This window comes from Dermacentor silvarum, chromosome 10, assembly GCF_013339745.2.
Source record: "Dermacentor silvarum isolate Dsil-2018 chromosome 10, BIME_Dsil_1.4, whole genome shotgun sequence".
Lineage (NCBI taxonomy): Eukaryota > Metazoa > Arthropoda > Arachnida > Ixodida > Ixodidae > Dermacentor > Dermacentor silvarum.
Window position 1 is genome coordinate 151,221,650 of NC_051163.1, and position 15,826 is coordinate 151,237,475.

The following is a 15,826-nucleotide window of genomic DNA, read 5'->3' on the forward strand; positions in this document are numbered from 1 at the left end:
AACAGAAGAATGTAAGCCACTAAACCGAAAATGCAGCCCAAATAACCCTTATAATCGTCCTTTTGGCGTTGCCGAACTTAAAGCCGCCTTGTCAGCATGTCAGAGCTCTGCACCGGGTCCGGATCGAATCATGTACGATATGATTAAGCACTTGCACCCCGACACGCAAATCACACTACTCACACTTTTTAATACTATCTGGGCCGCTGGGTATCTGCCAGCTAAATGGAAAGAAGCTATTGTCATCCCAATTTTAAAGCACGGTAATGATACATCATTGGTGACCAGCTACCGGCCTATAGCACTTACGAGCTGCCTTTGCAAACTTTTTGAGAAAATGATCAATCGCCGTCTTGTACATTTCTTAGAGTCTAACAAAATGCTTGACCCATTTCAATGTGGCTTTAGGGAAGGTCGATCTACAACCGACCACCTCGTTCGCATCGAAGCAAACATCCGTGATGCTTTTGTACACAGTCAGTATTTCTTGTCTATATTTCTCGATATGGCAAAGGCGTACGATACGACATGGCGGTACGGTATCTTACGAGACCTGTCGCACATGGGCATTCGAGGTAATATGCTTAGCACTATAGAAAGCTACCTGTCTAACCGTACTTTTCGAGTCAGAATTGGCAACGTATTGTCCCGCCCATTTACACAAGAAACTGGTGTACCTCAAGGAGGGGTGCTCAGTTGCACGCTGTTCATTGTTAAGATGACCTCGCTCCGTGCATCACTACCTCCAGCAATCATCTATTCTGTCTATGTAGACGATGTGCAATTAGGCTTTAAATCCTGTAACCTCGCAGTTTGTGAACGACAGATACAGCAAGGCCTAAACAAAGTGTCGAAATGGGCAGACGAAAACGGATTTAACCTTAACCCCCAGAAAAGTTCCTGTGTCCTTTTCACAAGAAAGCGAGGAGTAGTCCCAGATCCCAGTATCGAAGTGTCTGGGCAACGAATACCTGTGAACAAGGAGCACAAGTTTTTAGGTATTGTACTTGATGCAAAATTGACCTTCATTCCGCACATCAAATATCTGAAGGCAAAATGCCTAAAAACAATGAACTTAATGAAAATTCTCTCTCATACAACATGGGGAAGTGATAGGAAGTGCCTAATTAACCTCTATAAGAGCCTTGTTCGATCACGTTTGGATTATGGTGCCATGGTATACCACTCAGCCGCGCCAAGCGCGCTAAAAATACTGGATCCCGTCCACCATCTGGGTATCCGATTAGCCACAGGCGCCTTCAGAACAAGCCCTATTGAGAGTCTATCATCATCATCATCATCAGCCTATATTTATGTCCACTGCAGGACGAAGGCCTCTCCCTGCGATCTCCAATTACCCCTGTCTTGCGCTAGCGTATTCCAACTTGCGCCTGCGAATTTCCTAACATCATCATCCTAACCTCATCATCCTAACCTCATCATCCCATACGTAGAATCAAATGAGTGGTCCCTTCACCTACAAAGAACATACAGCAGTTTCACATATTTCTTCAAAGTACAGTCTAACCCTCGACATCCTTGCTACAAACATCTTAACGATATGGCATCTGCTGCACTATTCCATAATCGACCCTCAGTGAGAGAGCCTTTCTCAATGCGGGTCAGAAAACTTTCCGATGAAATGAATGTCCCAATCCTCGAAAATTCCCTGATGGCTCCAGTAGAGCTGTTGCCGCCGTGGCAATGGCAAATCGTTGAATGCGACACATCATTTGTAGATGTAACAAAACACGCCCCAGAGGCGCACATACATATGCACTTTCGAGAGCTTCAGTCGAAGTACACCTGCCCAGAGTTTTACACGGATGCGTCGAAATCACAAGCCGGCGTCTCTTACGCGGCTGTTGGCCCATCGTTTTCTGAATCTGACGTTTTACATCCTAAAACCAGTATCTTCACGGCAGAGGCCTATGCCTTACTGTCGGCTACTAAACACATCAAGAAAGCCAAGCTCCCAAAGGCCATTATATTCACAGATTCCTTAAGTGTCGTGAAATCTTTGAAATCTCTACGAAAACAGAAAAATCCTGTTATAAATAACCTCTATTCATTACTCTGCAATATGTATGCTTCTAATCAACACGTTGTAATATGGTGGGTGCCTGGGCACAGGTATATAGAGGGTAACGATCTTGCCGACAAAATGGCAACTTCCATAGCAACAAAACCTAGCAATTTTTCCATACCCGTTCCTGCCACAGACTTAAAGCCATTTCTACGCAAAAAACCCAGAAACTATTGGCAACACTTATGGGATGAACAAACACTGAACAAACTCCATGTAATTAAGCCCCTTTTGGGCAACTGGCCATCATTAACAAAGTCACGACACACTGCCGCCTTAGAATAGGACATACATATGATACACATTCATATATTTTAACTGGTGCTGAACCTCCCCTCTGTGGCAGATGTGAGGAAAGGCTGACCGTACTCCACGTCTTACTGGAGTGTCGGGAAGCCGAAACAGAGCGAAGGAAACATTTCCCCGTAGCATACCACTATCATATCCCTCTTCATCCTACGATGTTTATTGGTGAAGAACCTCTTTTTAACGCCAAAGTAGTTCTCCGTTTCTTGAACGATGTTGTACTACACGTTATTAGCCCAATAAGTTCGTAGCGCATCCTCTCTCCAGAGAATGCTGCTGTGATAGTTTATTTTTATAGCACGTGCCTTCAGGCCCTTGTGTTTCAAGGGCTTTGTTTAGGCAATTGTGCTTCTGGCCAATTCTTGCATCTGTTATATTTTGTAAATCGTATCATTCTCCCTGAATGCATTCTTCATTTTCATAGCACACCTCATTTAGCCATTGCCATGATCTTAATACATGTATGTTTTACGCACTTTACAGCGACTCTTTTAGGCCCCTTTACAGCCACACCACATCTATTTCTCAGAATTCATCGCTTCACTGCAAACTCACAAGCACTGGCATGGCGCTCTTTGGCCATACTTGGCCCTTGCGCCATTAAACACCATACATCATCATCATCAAAACCGAGGAAAACTTGTGAAAACTTTTTTTTCTGAGAGTAACGAATTGTGGTCTATAGTGTCCTCGCTTTGTCATCGCCATATATGTTGTTAATTTACCTAATAACTGCACTATCTCACGCGCAAGCGAGGAAAGCGGGAAGGAAGCGCACCGTCTTCCTTCGCGCACAAGGCACTGGGGGAGGGGGAGGGGGCGTTCTACTACAGCGGCTGCTGCATAGGGAGCAGCGGGCCGCGAGGGTCTTATCTTGAAAGCGATCTGCGATGGGGGCGCAACATTCCACCGAGTGCTGATTGGTTCGTGTGCGCTTAGTTCGCGTTGAAATGAGAGAGAGCATTAGCGGGGAAGAAGGGCACCGTGTTCCGTCACACTCAAGGCGCGAAAGGGGGGGGGGGGGGGGTTCTACTCCGGAGGCTGCTGCGTATGGCAGCGGCCGCACGCGGCCACCTGGCCACGCGGCCTTTTATCTTTTAATCGCTTCGTGTAACCTGCTTTTTGGCCGCCTAGTTCGCGTTGACGCGAGAGGCACCACGAAGATAAAATCGCTCACCGCTGTTAACGCGCTTCCTCACATTTAGAGTTTTGACGGAGAGGTTCCGTGGTCATCGCGTGAGATGCGTTTGCTTGTGCGCGGGTGACACTATGCTTGTCAATTTAGTTAATACGTATTACGTTAAACTTATATACGTTTACGCGTAATTTAGTTTATACGTAGTTTTTACTTGGAAGCATCGCCTCTCGGGTGCAACTGTCTTTTTGCCCGATTACGACACTATGTTCATATATATCCAAGGAACATCCTTGCACGCCTTCAGAAATTGTGCGGTGGTCGCAATATAAACGTGGGCAGCTAGCACTAGTGGTGTAAGGCTGGAGTAAACAACGGAGCTGGTGATCGACCTAACTTCTTCCAGGTTTTACTAGGCTTGGCTATGTTTTTCTTGGAAATGCTAAGTGGTGCTAGGCACGGTATTCCGAATCGGCACGCCGCCGACGCGCAGATTCTCGCTTGGCCGTGCGACGCGCTTCGAGATTAGCGGCTTCTTCGGGTGTCCTGATCTTTGGTCATCCCATGTTACATCTTTTTGCTTCTTTTCAAACGCGCCGCTGATCATTTCTGCCTTGCGTTTTCGTGAGAAGACCGAGGGCACATTGTCAGGTTTTAGGCGTTGCCTTTTGAGTGGCATGCAAGGCTACATGTACTCGCCACAGAGTCGACGAGAGTTCAGCCGCAGTCGCGGCGGCTCCGGACTACGCGGTGAAAAAGCAGGTTACACGAAGCGATTTCTTCATAATGACTTGGTGATGCATGGTGATGTCACGGCCAAGCTGCGCCTCCAAACTTGCCGGGGCGTGGCTGGTCGGAACCTGCCGAGCCACCGCCAGAGGAGTCTGCTGCAGTCACGGACACCGCGCGCGTTCGGCGCGAACACGGAGAAACGGGGACACGCGGATGGCGTCGGCAGCAGCTATGCGCGTTGCCTCGTTGGTGCTGCTGCAATTTATTTCTCTCCCTGTTTCTCTCACTTTAGTTTTGTCTTTCTCCCGAGCTTAGAGCACGCCGCGCGCATGCTCTCCTTCCCTCTCCTTAACGTCTCATGTCAAGGCAACATGCGCACGGCACGGAGAGGAGGCGAAGCACACACCGCTCCTCGAGGTGGCTGCTAGGCAACCCAGGTGACTCATCGCTCAAAGTTTTTTCGGTCGACGAGAACGGTTTTACGGATTTGCTTAAACAGCTTCACTGTTAATGTTTCCAGATCGAGTTCGGAAGCATTTACATGGACAATACTCTGAATAGTTAAACACTTTGAGCCGAAGAGCATTTTTGAATATGGGTGTGACATCTCAAAGCTTCGTCACTTGCGAGTGGAAATACGAGATTGACTAATAACTGATTGCTTGACTAACTGCTGGTACCCGTTAAAGTATACTTATTATGCAAAAAATGACAAACCTCTGCAATATTTTCAACTCCTAGGCACTGGGTTATACATTTCACGACGTATGTTGCACTAGGACCGCTTAAAACATACCCTGGACTTGGTGTCCTCATGCACAGATCACCCTATAAAAAGCCGCCAGTGTTTCGCTTTATTTGTGCTTGGACAAAACCATGGCTGAAGTTAATTGTGTACCCGATGACCCTACAATCTTGCAGATGAAACTTGTTACGTCTGCGTACACCCTTCTGCAGGGTCGCACGACGCCGTCGACACCGGCGTTGCAGAAGTAGGTGCCGGCCAGTTTTCAGTCTCATGAATCGCTGGAATAGATGGCACCGACGACGCCATGGAACCTCTCCGGGGATTCTTGATTCCTGCAGCATCGTATACAATCAGGATTGATTATTTCCCTGGCGAGATAGCCCATAGCTCGGCAAAAGTATGAGGGCACATAAATACTCTCTAGTACACTGAAGTTTTATTTGCCATTTGCAATAACGACGTTCAAATGGCAGAAATAGGGCAACATACACTAGACTGACATGTTTTAGTGCTGAGACAGGGTTGCCTGTGCCCTTTTCTGCGTAATTTCTGCGTGAATAATTGAAAGTCCATGACGTCCAAAACGCTAGGGAAGAAAATCGCCTCCATTCGACCCTGGGAAAGTTGATGTATAGCGAAGCCGTTAGATGACATCCCACCAGCACCACCAACAGAAGCGACGTACGTCACGCGCGCACGCACGTTTGCGGAAGTGCACCATACATCCTCATTCTTGTAGGCCCTTCACTTGGCGCAAGTGCGTTATTGAACAAATTTCTACAATTAAACTGTCACAAAATTCTTAATGTGCGACTTGCACACAACTTATAAGCGTGATAGCATCGGATTGTAATTAGAATATACGATAAACCACAAACCCCTTTTCCAGCTGACGTATTTTGGGTGAGCACGAGACGACAAATCCCCAGCAACTAGAAGGTAATAACTTGACTGTAAAATAATGGCGAACCTCTGAGCACCCTAAATAATTTACTATAAATAGGTTTTTTTGTGGAACCCAGCAATACATTTGTCCTCTCGGATTCTGCTGCATCTACATCCGCTTCACTGGATCTCGACCCATTCCCAGGCATCAACAGGATAAGTCTACTCCACCGGTACAAAGAGTGCTTTGCGGCGTCATCAAAGATTCGACAAACGTAATAGCTGGGCGTCGCCATAAAAACTGAAGATTGCGCTCGACCACTCCGCCAGAGCCCCCTACCCGGTTTCGTGAAGAGAACGAAGAGCTACCAAGCAACAAGTCGAAGAAATGCTGCGCGACGAAATCGTCCTACCGTCGAAAGGCCCGTGGGCGTCTACTGCTGTCTTGCTGGAAAAGAATGGGGTTCTACTCTCTTGCGTCGACCATCGTCGCTGCAAAGGTCACCAAGAAGGATGTATACCCACTCCCATAGATAGACGACGCATTGGACCGACCCTGCAACGTAAAATATTTTTCGTAGAAAGGGACAACTGCCTGGTACCCGCCGACGAATGATCTTACGGAGCGGGCGAACAAGACCTTCGCCAACTTGCTGCTAGTGGTGTACGTCGACGTCGACCAAAAAACGTTAGATATCTTTCCGTATGTAACCTTCGCATACAACATGGCAGTGCACGAAAGAACGGAGATCCTGCCGTTAAAGCTGGCTTACAGGAGTAATCCGACAATGACTCTCGACGCCACACTTCCACATGTTAACAACGAAGAACATGTCGACTTCGCCGCCTATCTACAGCGCGCCTACAAAGCACAACTTGCCCGCTTGCGCATCAAGAGCCAGCAAAGGACAGACAGCCGCCGATTTTTCGATGACGCTATGCTGGATACTAGCCTGGCCACCGTGTTTGGTAGGGTATGGATCGCGATACGCCAATGAAGTCTTAGTGAGAAACTTTCATGACGTTATTTCGGACCCTACAAGATCCGACGTATAGGCGTGCTGAAGTAAGAGGTTGTACCAGATGGCGTTCAGTAATCGCACCGGCGCCGCGCACGACCTGAAGTCGTCCACGTGGTGCGTCTTAAGCGTTTCTACACTCACTGAGGAGCTATGGGATTTTACAGCGAAACTTATATACTAGGTTCCAGGAGATCGCGTCCGGCAACGAAAATAGATAGACCGGAAGTAGCTTAAGAAATTTTGGCTGCATGTGCTGGTGGTTGGCTCCATGTGCGTGGCAGTTTCCAGCCAGCTGTGTCTTAGCACAGGTGTCAAAACGGATGATGGATGGCCCACTGTTATACCCTTCGCCACCGCCGATGACTCTTTCACAAGTGTGGCGATACTGTGAACGCTGGCGTGATGAGCGGTATCAGAGCCAGCTGTTGTAGAAGACGACGACGAACGCGTGAGCAGAAGCAAGAGCGTGTCTCACCACGTGACGCGTGCAATCAGGCTGGCATTATGTACACCTTTAGTAATCCAGAACTGTGGAGCACCAGTGGCTTTGGATCGGAACACCAGCGCACCTGGTGCTGCCACTTGCAGTAGTTTGCTTGCCTTATCAATTCATGTTGCGCCACCTTCCACCTTCGTGTCCCGCAACACGGTCGAATTTACCGTAATAGCGCCAAGATAACCGCAGCCGGTGAGCAGGGCTAGGATTACCAGCACTGTTGAGTGCGAGCACGTCGCTACTACAAAATGTTTACGCATTATTCACATTAACTCCCCGCGGAGATTCTACGTAAACTGCTTCCAAGCGTTGCTACAATAAGTAGTTTTTGATGTGGGAAATAGTGCTATAGTACTAAAGTGAAAATTCACATTATGCTAATGCCATTCTTTTCTTACAGCTTTCATAGAAAGGATCTTGCACATACTGCATGGTATTAAGCATGCCCATTCGCAGTGCTTTAATCAGCTGCTCAACAATTCAGCGAGTGCTCCTTCGCGCCCTCTTGATCTCCCAGATTTGCATTTCTTCAATGTGACAGACGTGCTAGAATATAGCAAATACTAAAGACTAATGTGTATTTTTATGGGAAGCATACATGCAACAGTTAAACTATTGTGAACTATTCTCTATTTTATAGTGTATTGTACAGCAGGACATTGGTGTCGCACACAAGAATTAAATTAATGCAAAAGGATTGCTTGGTGAGTGCTCGAGGAAAATCTGTCTATCATAAAAAGTGTATACGTTATAACAGTGTAAATGTAGATGATTGGTAGGTTTATAAGCGATACAGAACTGAAGCTAAAGAAAAAAAGTTACAGGCCTGCGAGGCACACGCAGCACAGTCACAGCGTGAGCTGGTGGAGTGGCTAAGAGTAGCAATTTCGGCACCTCGCACAACAGGGTCTTCGCGGCAAAGTGTCTTCGCCTCGATTTTCACGAGAACGATCTGAACTGTCCGCCCGGCGTCGACGGCGAGCTGCGGCTTGCAATGCTCTCTGCACAGCAGTTTGCTGAGCCCGATGATGCCTGGTTGTATGCGCGCACGTAGCTCTACGATTCGCTTCTTCAGCAGCGGTTTGTACCTTGCGAGGAGACGCCATAACATGTACCGATAGTTCCCCAGAATACGTGGCGCACATCTCACATCGGGATCGCGTTGATTGCGCGCCTCGTCTGAATCGAATCACTGCATTTGCAAGCACCTTAACTAGATGGCGCCTCCTTACTGGTGGAGGCTGGAATCGCGTTGATTGCGCGCCTCGTCTGCAATCGTATCTCGCCTGCGCACGCAGAGTTTGTAGGTGCCTTCACTAGATGGCGCCACGATACTAGGCGGAGCCTCGTGTCGTCCGCGCCTTCGCGCCTGCCTACGGCGCGTTTATAGGGCCTTTTTTGCTGCCTGATAGCAAGCGCTTGCGTGGCACAGTGGTAAAGTCTCCGGGTCCCGCGCAGCGGGTACCGGAGACCGGGTACTTTTTTAGATGCGAAGCAGCTTATGGCGGGGGCTTTGTCCGTCCCTCCTTCCGTCCCGTGGCGTCCTACACCCCCACAGTGAATGCGCGTCCCCTCCCCCTCTCTCTCGTCTCCTACGCTCCCCTCCTCTAGGAATCTTCTACTCTACGGAGCGGCGCCCGCGTCCCACACCCGCACAGCGCATACGCCACCCGTCCCCCTCTCTCTCCTCTCCTACGCTCCCCCTTTCTCTTCTCTAGGAATCCTCTACTCTACGGAGCGGCGCGCACAGCAGGTGGCGACAACAGCATACTCCGCTGGGGCGCCACGGTAGTTCGGCAGTATGAAAATGACGGAGCGCGCGCGCCTCATTCTCTCCTGTGCAGCGCCGCGATGAGCGGCCCGAGCGCACGACAGGTGGTGCGACTGCTGCATACTCTGCTGGGGGCGCCACGGTAGTTCCGCGGTATGAAAATGACCGAATGCGCGTGCCTCATTCTCTCTCCTGTTCAGTGCTGCGATGAGCGCTCGGGCCGCTGCCTCGAAACGGGAGCGGCGACGTGGCGATCCCGAACTTCGGGCTCGCGAAGCCGAAAGGAAACGTGAACGGCGGCAAGCGGACCCTGAACTCCAGGCTCGGGAAGCGCAATCAAAATGTTAACGTCGAGCGATGGTTCCCGAGGCGGCGCGGCAACGCGAAGCCGAATTGAAACGTCAACCATCTCCCGCTCAAGCTAACCATCTCCGCGCTGCTTCGCATCCACAGATGGTTCCCTTTAGCAGGCGATGGAGTAATTTTTTTCGCATTTCCGGCGATAGCGGTTACGTGGCGGTGGCGGTGGCGGGCACCAACGCGAAGTGAAACGGCGATTGGAATGAGCCCGTAACTGCTTCCGCTGTAAAACATTGATATAACACTCATAGCTATACACATGGCTCTATAGAAAATTCATAGCAAAGCAATGCTTTAATGCATAGTAGGAGGGAGTCCAATGAAACTTGGGGGTGGGCCCAGTTGAAATATGGGGTTGGTAACTTCAATTTCGGGGTGGGCCAACTTGAATTATGGAGGTGGGTGAACTTAACTTTGGGGGTTGTAAAACTTGGTTTGGTGGTGGTCAAACTTGAAATTTGCATGTGGGCGAACTTTAAATTCGGGTGCGGGTGAACATAACATTCGGGGCTGGGCGAACTTAAAATATCTGGGGTGGGCCAAATTAAATTTGGGAGCAGGTCAACATCAAATTTGGGAGCAGTTGAGCTGGAAATTCGGGATCGGACCAACATGAAACTTGGGCATGACAAACCTAAACCTGTGGGGGTGTGGCATCTTTGGGGTGGGCCAACTTAAATTTGGGAGTAGGTCAATTTGAAATTTTCCGTTGGACCAACTTACATTTAGGGATGGACCAACTTAAAATTTGGGGTAGGCCAACCTAATATTTGGGGGTGGGACATCCTAATATTTGGGGGCAGGCCAAGTTGAAATTTAGGGGTAGCCCAGCTTTGAATTTTGAAGTGGGCCATTTTGGGGTTGGCCAACCTAAAGTTGGGGGTGGGTCAACTTGTCATTTGGGTGTGGCACAACTTGTAATTTAGGGTTGGTGTAAGTGAAATTTTGGGGTTGGTGAACTTAAAATATGTGGGGTTGGCGGTAGTCCCGTGGTATGAAAATGACCGAGCGCGCGCGCCTCATTCTCTTTCCTGTACAGCGCCGCGATGAGCGCTCGGGCCGCTGGCGCGAAACGGCAAAGCTTAGGCATGGGCCAACGTGAAGTTTGGAGGTGGGGCAGGTTAATATTTAGGGGTGGGCCAACCTAAATTTTAAGGGGGCCAACTTAAATTTGGAAGCGGGCCCACTTGAATTTGGGAGCAGGCAAATTTATTTTGGGAGCGGGCCAATTTAAATTTGGAAGTGGGCCAACTGTGGTAACTGTAGGGCCAATGTGAGAGTGGGTCCACTTGAAATTTAGGGGTTGGCCAACTTGTTATCGAAGGGTAGGCCAATTTGGGGGTATGCTTATGTATAAATACAAAACTCCTGTGGAGTTTCTGCTTACTTTTTTTGCCTGAAGATTTCTTTAATTTCGACAGTTTCAGGAAACTCATTGATATGCACTGCACTTTCTTAACGCTTTCGGTATTATTCATTTCTGCTCCAGAACTGTTACAGTATAATGGCGTTCAGTGCTTTTGTCACTTGCTTATTTACCTGTTCCTTGTCCTGAAAGCATCTCCCAAGTTCTTGTTTCCATTGTTCCATTTTACGTTAGGAGCTGCAACACAGTCAGTGCTGCGTAGGTAGATGTGTGTGATGTTCTAAATATATGTTATGGAGAGTACTTTCGGGTGATTAAAGTTCACAAATGTATGAAGAAATGTACAAGTTTACAAAAGAGAATTCTCTCTATTTAAGGCTATGTGCCCTTAAACGTCGCATGCACTAGTAATTGCCGGAAACACTAGAATATGTTATGTAACATCCAAATATGATTCCAGAATGTCCCGGAGAGGACACTTATTGGACATCTTTAGGATGCCGTTTTTTCTCATTGGGAGGATTGAGATTTTTGCGGAGCGGACCCTCTAGCGACAGCGATGTTTGACCCATTTCCGGAGGTTTTTTGCTTACGCTTGGCAGACTTGGCATCCGAGGAGGACATTTTCGCCACGCCGGACATGCCGTGGTATTCCGCGGCTTCCAAAGACATTCCACTTCCCTCTGGATCAGCGTCGGACACCTTGATCGAGGTTGCCCCACTGGCTGGCAAGCCCGATCCACTTGATTGTGAATCATCGAGACCCAGTTCCCGTAGAGGCATGCTTGGTGCCAGCCGATTTTTCGCCGGTACAGGTGACAAGCTGCGTACAAAGGCATAGCAGCACGTCAGTTTTCTCTCTCCCAGAATCGATAGCCAGAAATGCGCGAACAATGAAGCACATATGTACTGGCGCGGCGCGTATACAGTTGCTCAAGTTGGCATCAAAGCGGCTCATGGGATGCCAGCATAGACGCAATGACATTTCCAGTAACCCAAATCACCGTCAAAAAGTTTCTTTGAACAGTGGTACCTACCCAGTCCCATTTATGCAGTGACCCATGTCAGCGTGAAAAGGTCATCGACAGTGGTACGTATGTACACAGTAAATAACAGCAACTAGAACGAGACAGTTTGGTTCTGTGCAGTGTTGCCAGGTTTGGCTACTTAGAGCCAAATTGGGCTACGGGAAAAAATTTTTGGTGTTGACTTGGACGAGTTGGCTATGTGGCTATATTTGGGCTACTGAAAATCTGCGACTTGGCTTTGTTTGGGCTATAAGTGGCACCCTAATCCACGCTCCAGAGGTGGCTCTGGTAGGCTAGAAGCAAATCTCCAAGGCTGTTTTAGCTGGCTGAGTGCGTGTGCGAAATGACCCCCTCCCCACCCCGCCTTCCCTTCCCCCTCTGCGCCGTTGTCTGAGCCGGTGGCTTTGATCTTTGATGAACTTAAACATAACACCTCGCTTGACCGTTACGCACCCGATTCCCGGGCATCGGGATGAACCAGGGAGTAGTGGGTTTTTCTCAGTACACTGTACTAACATGGCTATGCTCAGGAAGGGAGAGCAATAACATAGGGTCGGGGCCGTCGGGCGATCGTGGCATCAACATGAAAGAAGGGAAGCACGGGTGGATGACACGCTCCAGTGTGTGCATGGCCATGTCTTCCGGGTGAAGTATCGCGCCGGGCACAGATTTCGACCTACTCCACGTTTCTGGCGCAAAGCTCTTCTTCCATTTTCCTTTTCCTGGTAGATGAATTTTTCTTCGTGCTTACATTCGACATTCACTTCGATAGGTTGGACGTAAGAACGGATCCTCCTCAGAGAGGAGAATCCAAACATGGGGAAGTATGTGAGAACGTATAAAAAGTAATGAGAGCAAGACCCTGAGGCAAAGGTGGGTCCTGGTGCTTTTACTTCTAGATGGTTTGACCGTGACGTCACGGATGCAGATACTCATTCTGCTAATATCGAAACATGCATGTTTGCCACGATGACATCAGTGCACCACGTCACATGAATTTCACCAACCGTGTTAGCTTAGCTCGTGAGGTGTCGTGCTGCTGGCTCGAGGACGCGGGTTTGATTCCCGGCTACGGCGGCCGCATTTCGTTCAATGCCAAATGCAGGAACACCCGTGTACTTAGATTTAGGTGTACGTTAAAGAACACGAGAGGTGGCTAAAATTAATCCGGAGTCCCCCACTGCGTCATGCCTCCCAATTATATCGTGGTTTTGGCACGTAAAATCTCACCACCGGAGGTTTTTTAAACCTCCTTAGCTCTAACCTAGCGCAAAACTGGCCTCGATTCGTGGTAACGCGTGAAGTTGGTAAGCTAGGAGAAGTGATTGCGGTTATCGCTTTCTCTCAACTAACATGTGTAATGAAGATTGATTCATTAGACGCCGCTGATTCCGAATTCAATTTTCGATTTCATGGCTCCTAGGCCTAACACGGATTGACTTGGCTGGGTGAAGGTACGTAAAGTTGGTTACTCAAAACTAAGCGCAGCAAGTTGCATGCTGCTAATAGAAGAAGTTCTAAATTGTAATTAAACGTTACACACGAAAGTATAAATTACTCTTCTTTTCATAAAATGGTACATTTTATTTTACTTTATTTTATTTTACTTTATAATTTTACATTATTTTATCAACATTGTTTGCTTTTTGACAGTAACCGGTTTTCACAGCATTACCACTATTATCAATTTGTTGTTTACCTTTGCTCTATGTGCGCCGTCACGGCTTTTACCATTTCGAGCGAGGTTGGGACGTGCTCGTCACCCAAAACGACTGCGCGCTTCTTACCCGGGTGTGCCGTTTTGCGCAGTAATCTTTTAAAGCTTCGCTTACACCGATTCAGTCAGTGAGTGGCATCTGTTGCCTGTCCCTTTTCTGACCACATGTTCTTGGCGTGCTAGAGACCTATGATGGCGGCCAGGTTGATGTAATTGACACTAAATAGGTAGTGTGTGTCCCAGCTAATCCGGGCCACGCTAATTTAAAAAAAACGAAAAAAAAACGAGAATCAATATAGGACGATGAGAGAAAAAAGTGAGATATCGTATCGCGAAATACTTGTTTTAGCTCATAAAGAAAGAAGCCGTGATCACGTCGCCGTCGCAGATCGCTGGACAGCTGAATTTCTACGGCGTAGGAAGAGATGACGTGAGAGATCGATGACGCTTAACATTATTTTGCGTTCACGACAGCTAAAAAGCAGAGTTAGTAGTTAATATTACTGTAAATAACTAAATATAATAACTTAGTACTATTTGTCATAAAATAAAAGCACCGATTTCGCCATCTGCAGCGATTCGCTGAACTTAAGAGCTTTCGGGCCCGACCAACCAAAAGGTGTTCTGCGCAAGCATAATGTCGCTGTTTTTGATATCAAGGGCCGATGTCACGGTGGCAGGGACATTTTGTTACGACGGGTTGTAAAAGGATTACCGTAGTCGAATGTGAAAATGTATACACAAATAAAACTCCAAATAAAAATGGCTATATTTGGCTACGAAATATTTCGTACTTTTTTTCTGGTTGGCTACATTTGGGCTACAACTTCTCTAGCTTTTGGCTACGCCACCTCGTTGGACCTGGCAACACTGGTTCTGTGCAGCCCTACGCATGAGGGAAATGGCGTAGGTTCAGCGCTCGGCACAGGTTTCATTCTGCCGAGCATAGCAGCGAATAAGACGACCTCGTTAGTGTATGCGGCACATTCCCAGTGGCCATTACCCAAGATGTCGTCAAAGATGGTTATTTGACAGTGATACACACCTACTGGAACACTCCCTGTCACCAAGGGTGGTATCACAGAGGTGCATAGAAGAGTAGCACACAACGAGTGGAACATACACAGTGCTCCAATTCAGCGTCAAAGAGAAGTGGTACACACCCATCCCTGCATCCCCAGTCACGCATGTCGGCATCAAAGAGATTCATGAAAAAGCGGCACATAGACACCCAGTGGCCAAAGTTGGCGCGACGCTCGCTTTCAAATTGTATTAAGTTTGCACAGCAGCCCAACGCGCTATGAAGTACTCATAATGCTAATCGCAACAAGTTGCATGCTGCTAATAGAATAAGTTCTAAATTGTAATTAAACGTTAAAACACGGAAGTATAAATTAACTCTTCTTTTCATAAATGCTCATAATGCTAATAATGCTAATCATAATCTACCGAGAGTGTCACAGGCGCAAGCATTTCAGGGGGAGCTTCAGTCAGTTTGCGGTATGTCTGTCTCGAATTATATGTGCCCGCGCCTAACCTTTTCCCACCAACATGGCTCACTAGGCAGTCGTTGGTGAAATAGGTAGAGCAGCGGGTTGGTGTGCTGTGCAAACTGTGTCTCAAACTAAATGTTGGAGTCACTGTGGCTTGTGGTTATTTGTAATATAGCGCGAAGACGAGCAAGCGAAGCTGACGACGTGGCGCCGCCGATGACCTCTCGTGACGCAGTAGGCTTGCCTTACAGTCCATGAGCAAGTTCTCCAGGGATGGCGTAAAGGAGGCTAGATATCAGCGACTAGGGAACGAGACCCGTTGAAGTAATCGTGTTTGGCAGACTATGAAGCCAACCGATACTAACATAAAGATACTACTATTTGTGCATGAACCCCAAAGGCCATTTAGGGTAGAATGCCTGGAAATATAATATTGCCACGGTCTCTAGTTCGCAAAGACGACGACGATAACAAAACACATCGGCACTTGTCAAAAACAGAAGAAGAAAAGCAGTGACAGCGAAGCACTGACAGCGAAGCAGTGACAGTGAAAAGCCGTCCGTTCTTACTGTTCTTGCGTACAAGTTTGTCCCTCGAGTTTTGTGACGCAGATACAATATGAACCGAACAACATCTCAGAAAATTCTATGAAGCGAGTGGTTCTCTCCACACTTTGCGGTG

At 47.9% G+C, this 15,826-nt stretch overlaps 1 protein-coding gene across 1 annotated transcript in view; it reads right to left on the bottom strand.

The window, feature by feature from the left end:
* Positions 1-5,105: 5,105 nt before the first annotated feature.
* LOC125940951 (uncharacterized) overlaps positions 5,106-15,826 on the bottom strand; it is a 96,077-nt gene continuing 85,356 nt past the window's right edge. The window contains exons 11-12 of the mRNA XM_049657721.1: positions 11,501-11,730; positions 5,106-5,339 (exon numbers count right to left, since the gene is read on the bottom strand). Coding sequence (XP_049513678.1) covers positions 5,191-5,339; positions 11,501-11,730 — 379 coding nt within the window. The 3' untranslated portion in view covers positions 5,106-5,190. The remainder of the gene's footprint in view (positions 5,340-11,500; positions 11,731-15,826) is intronic.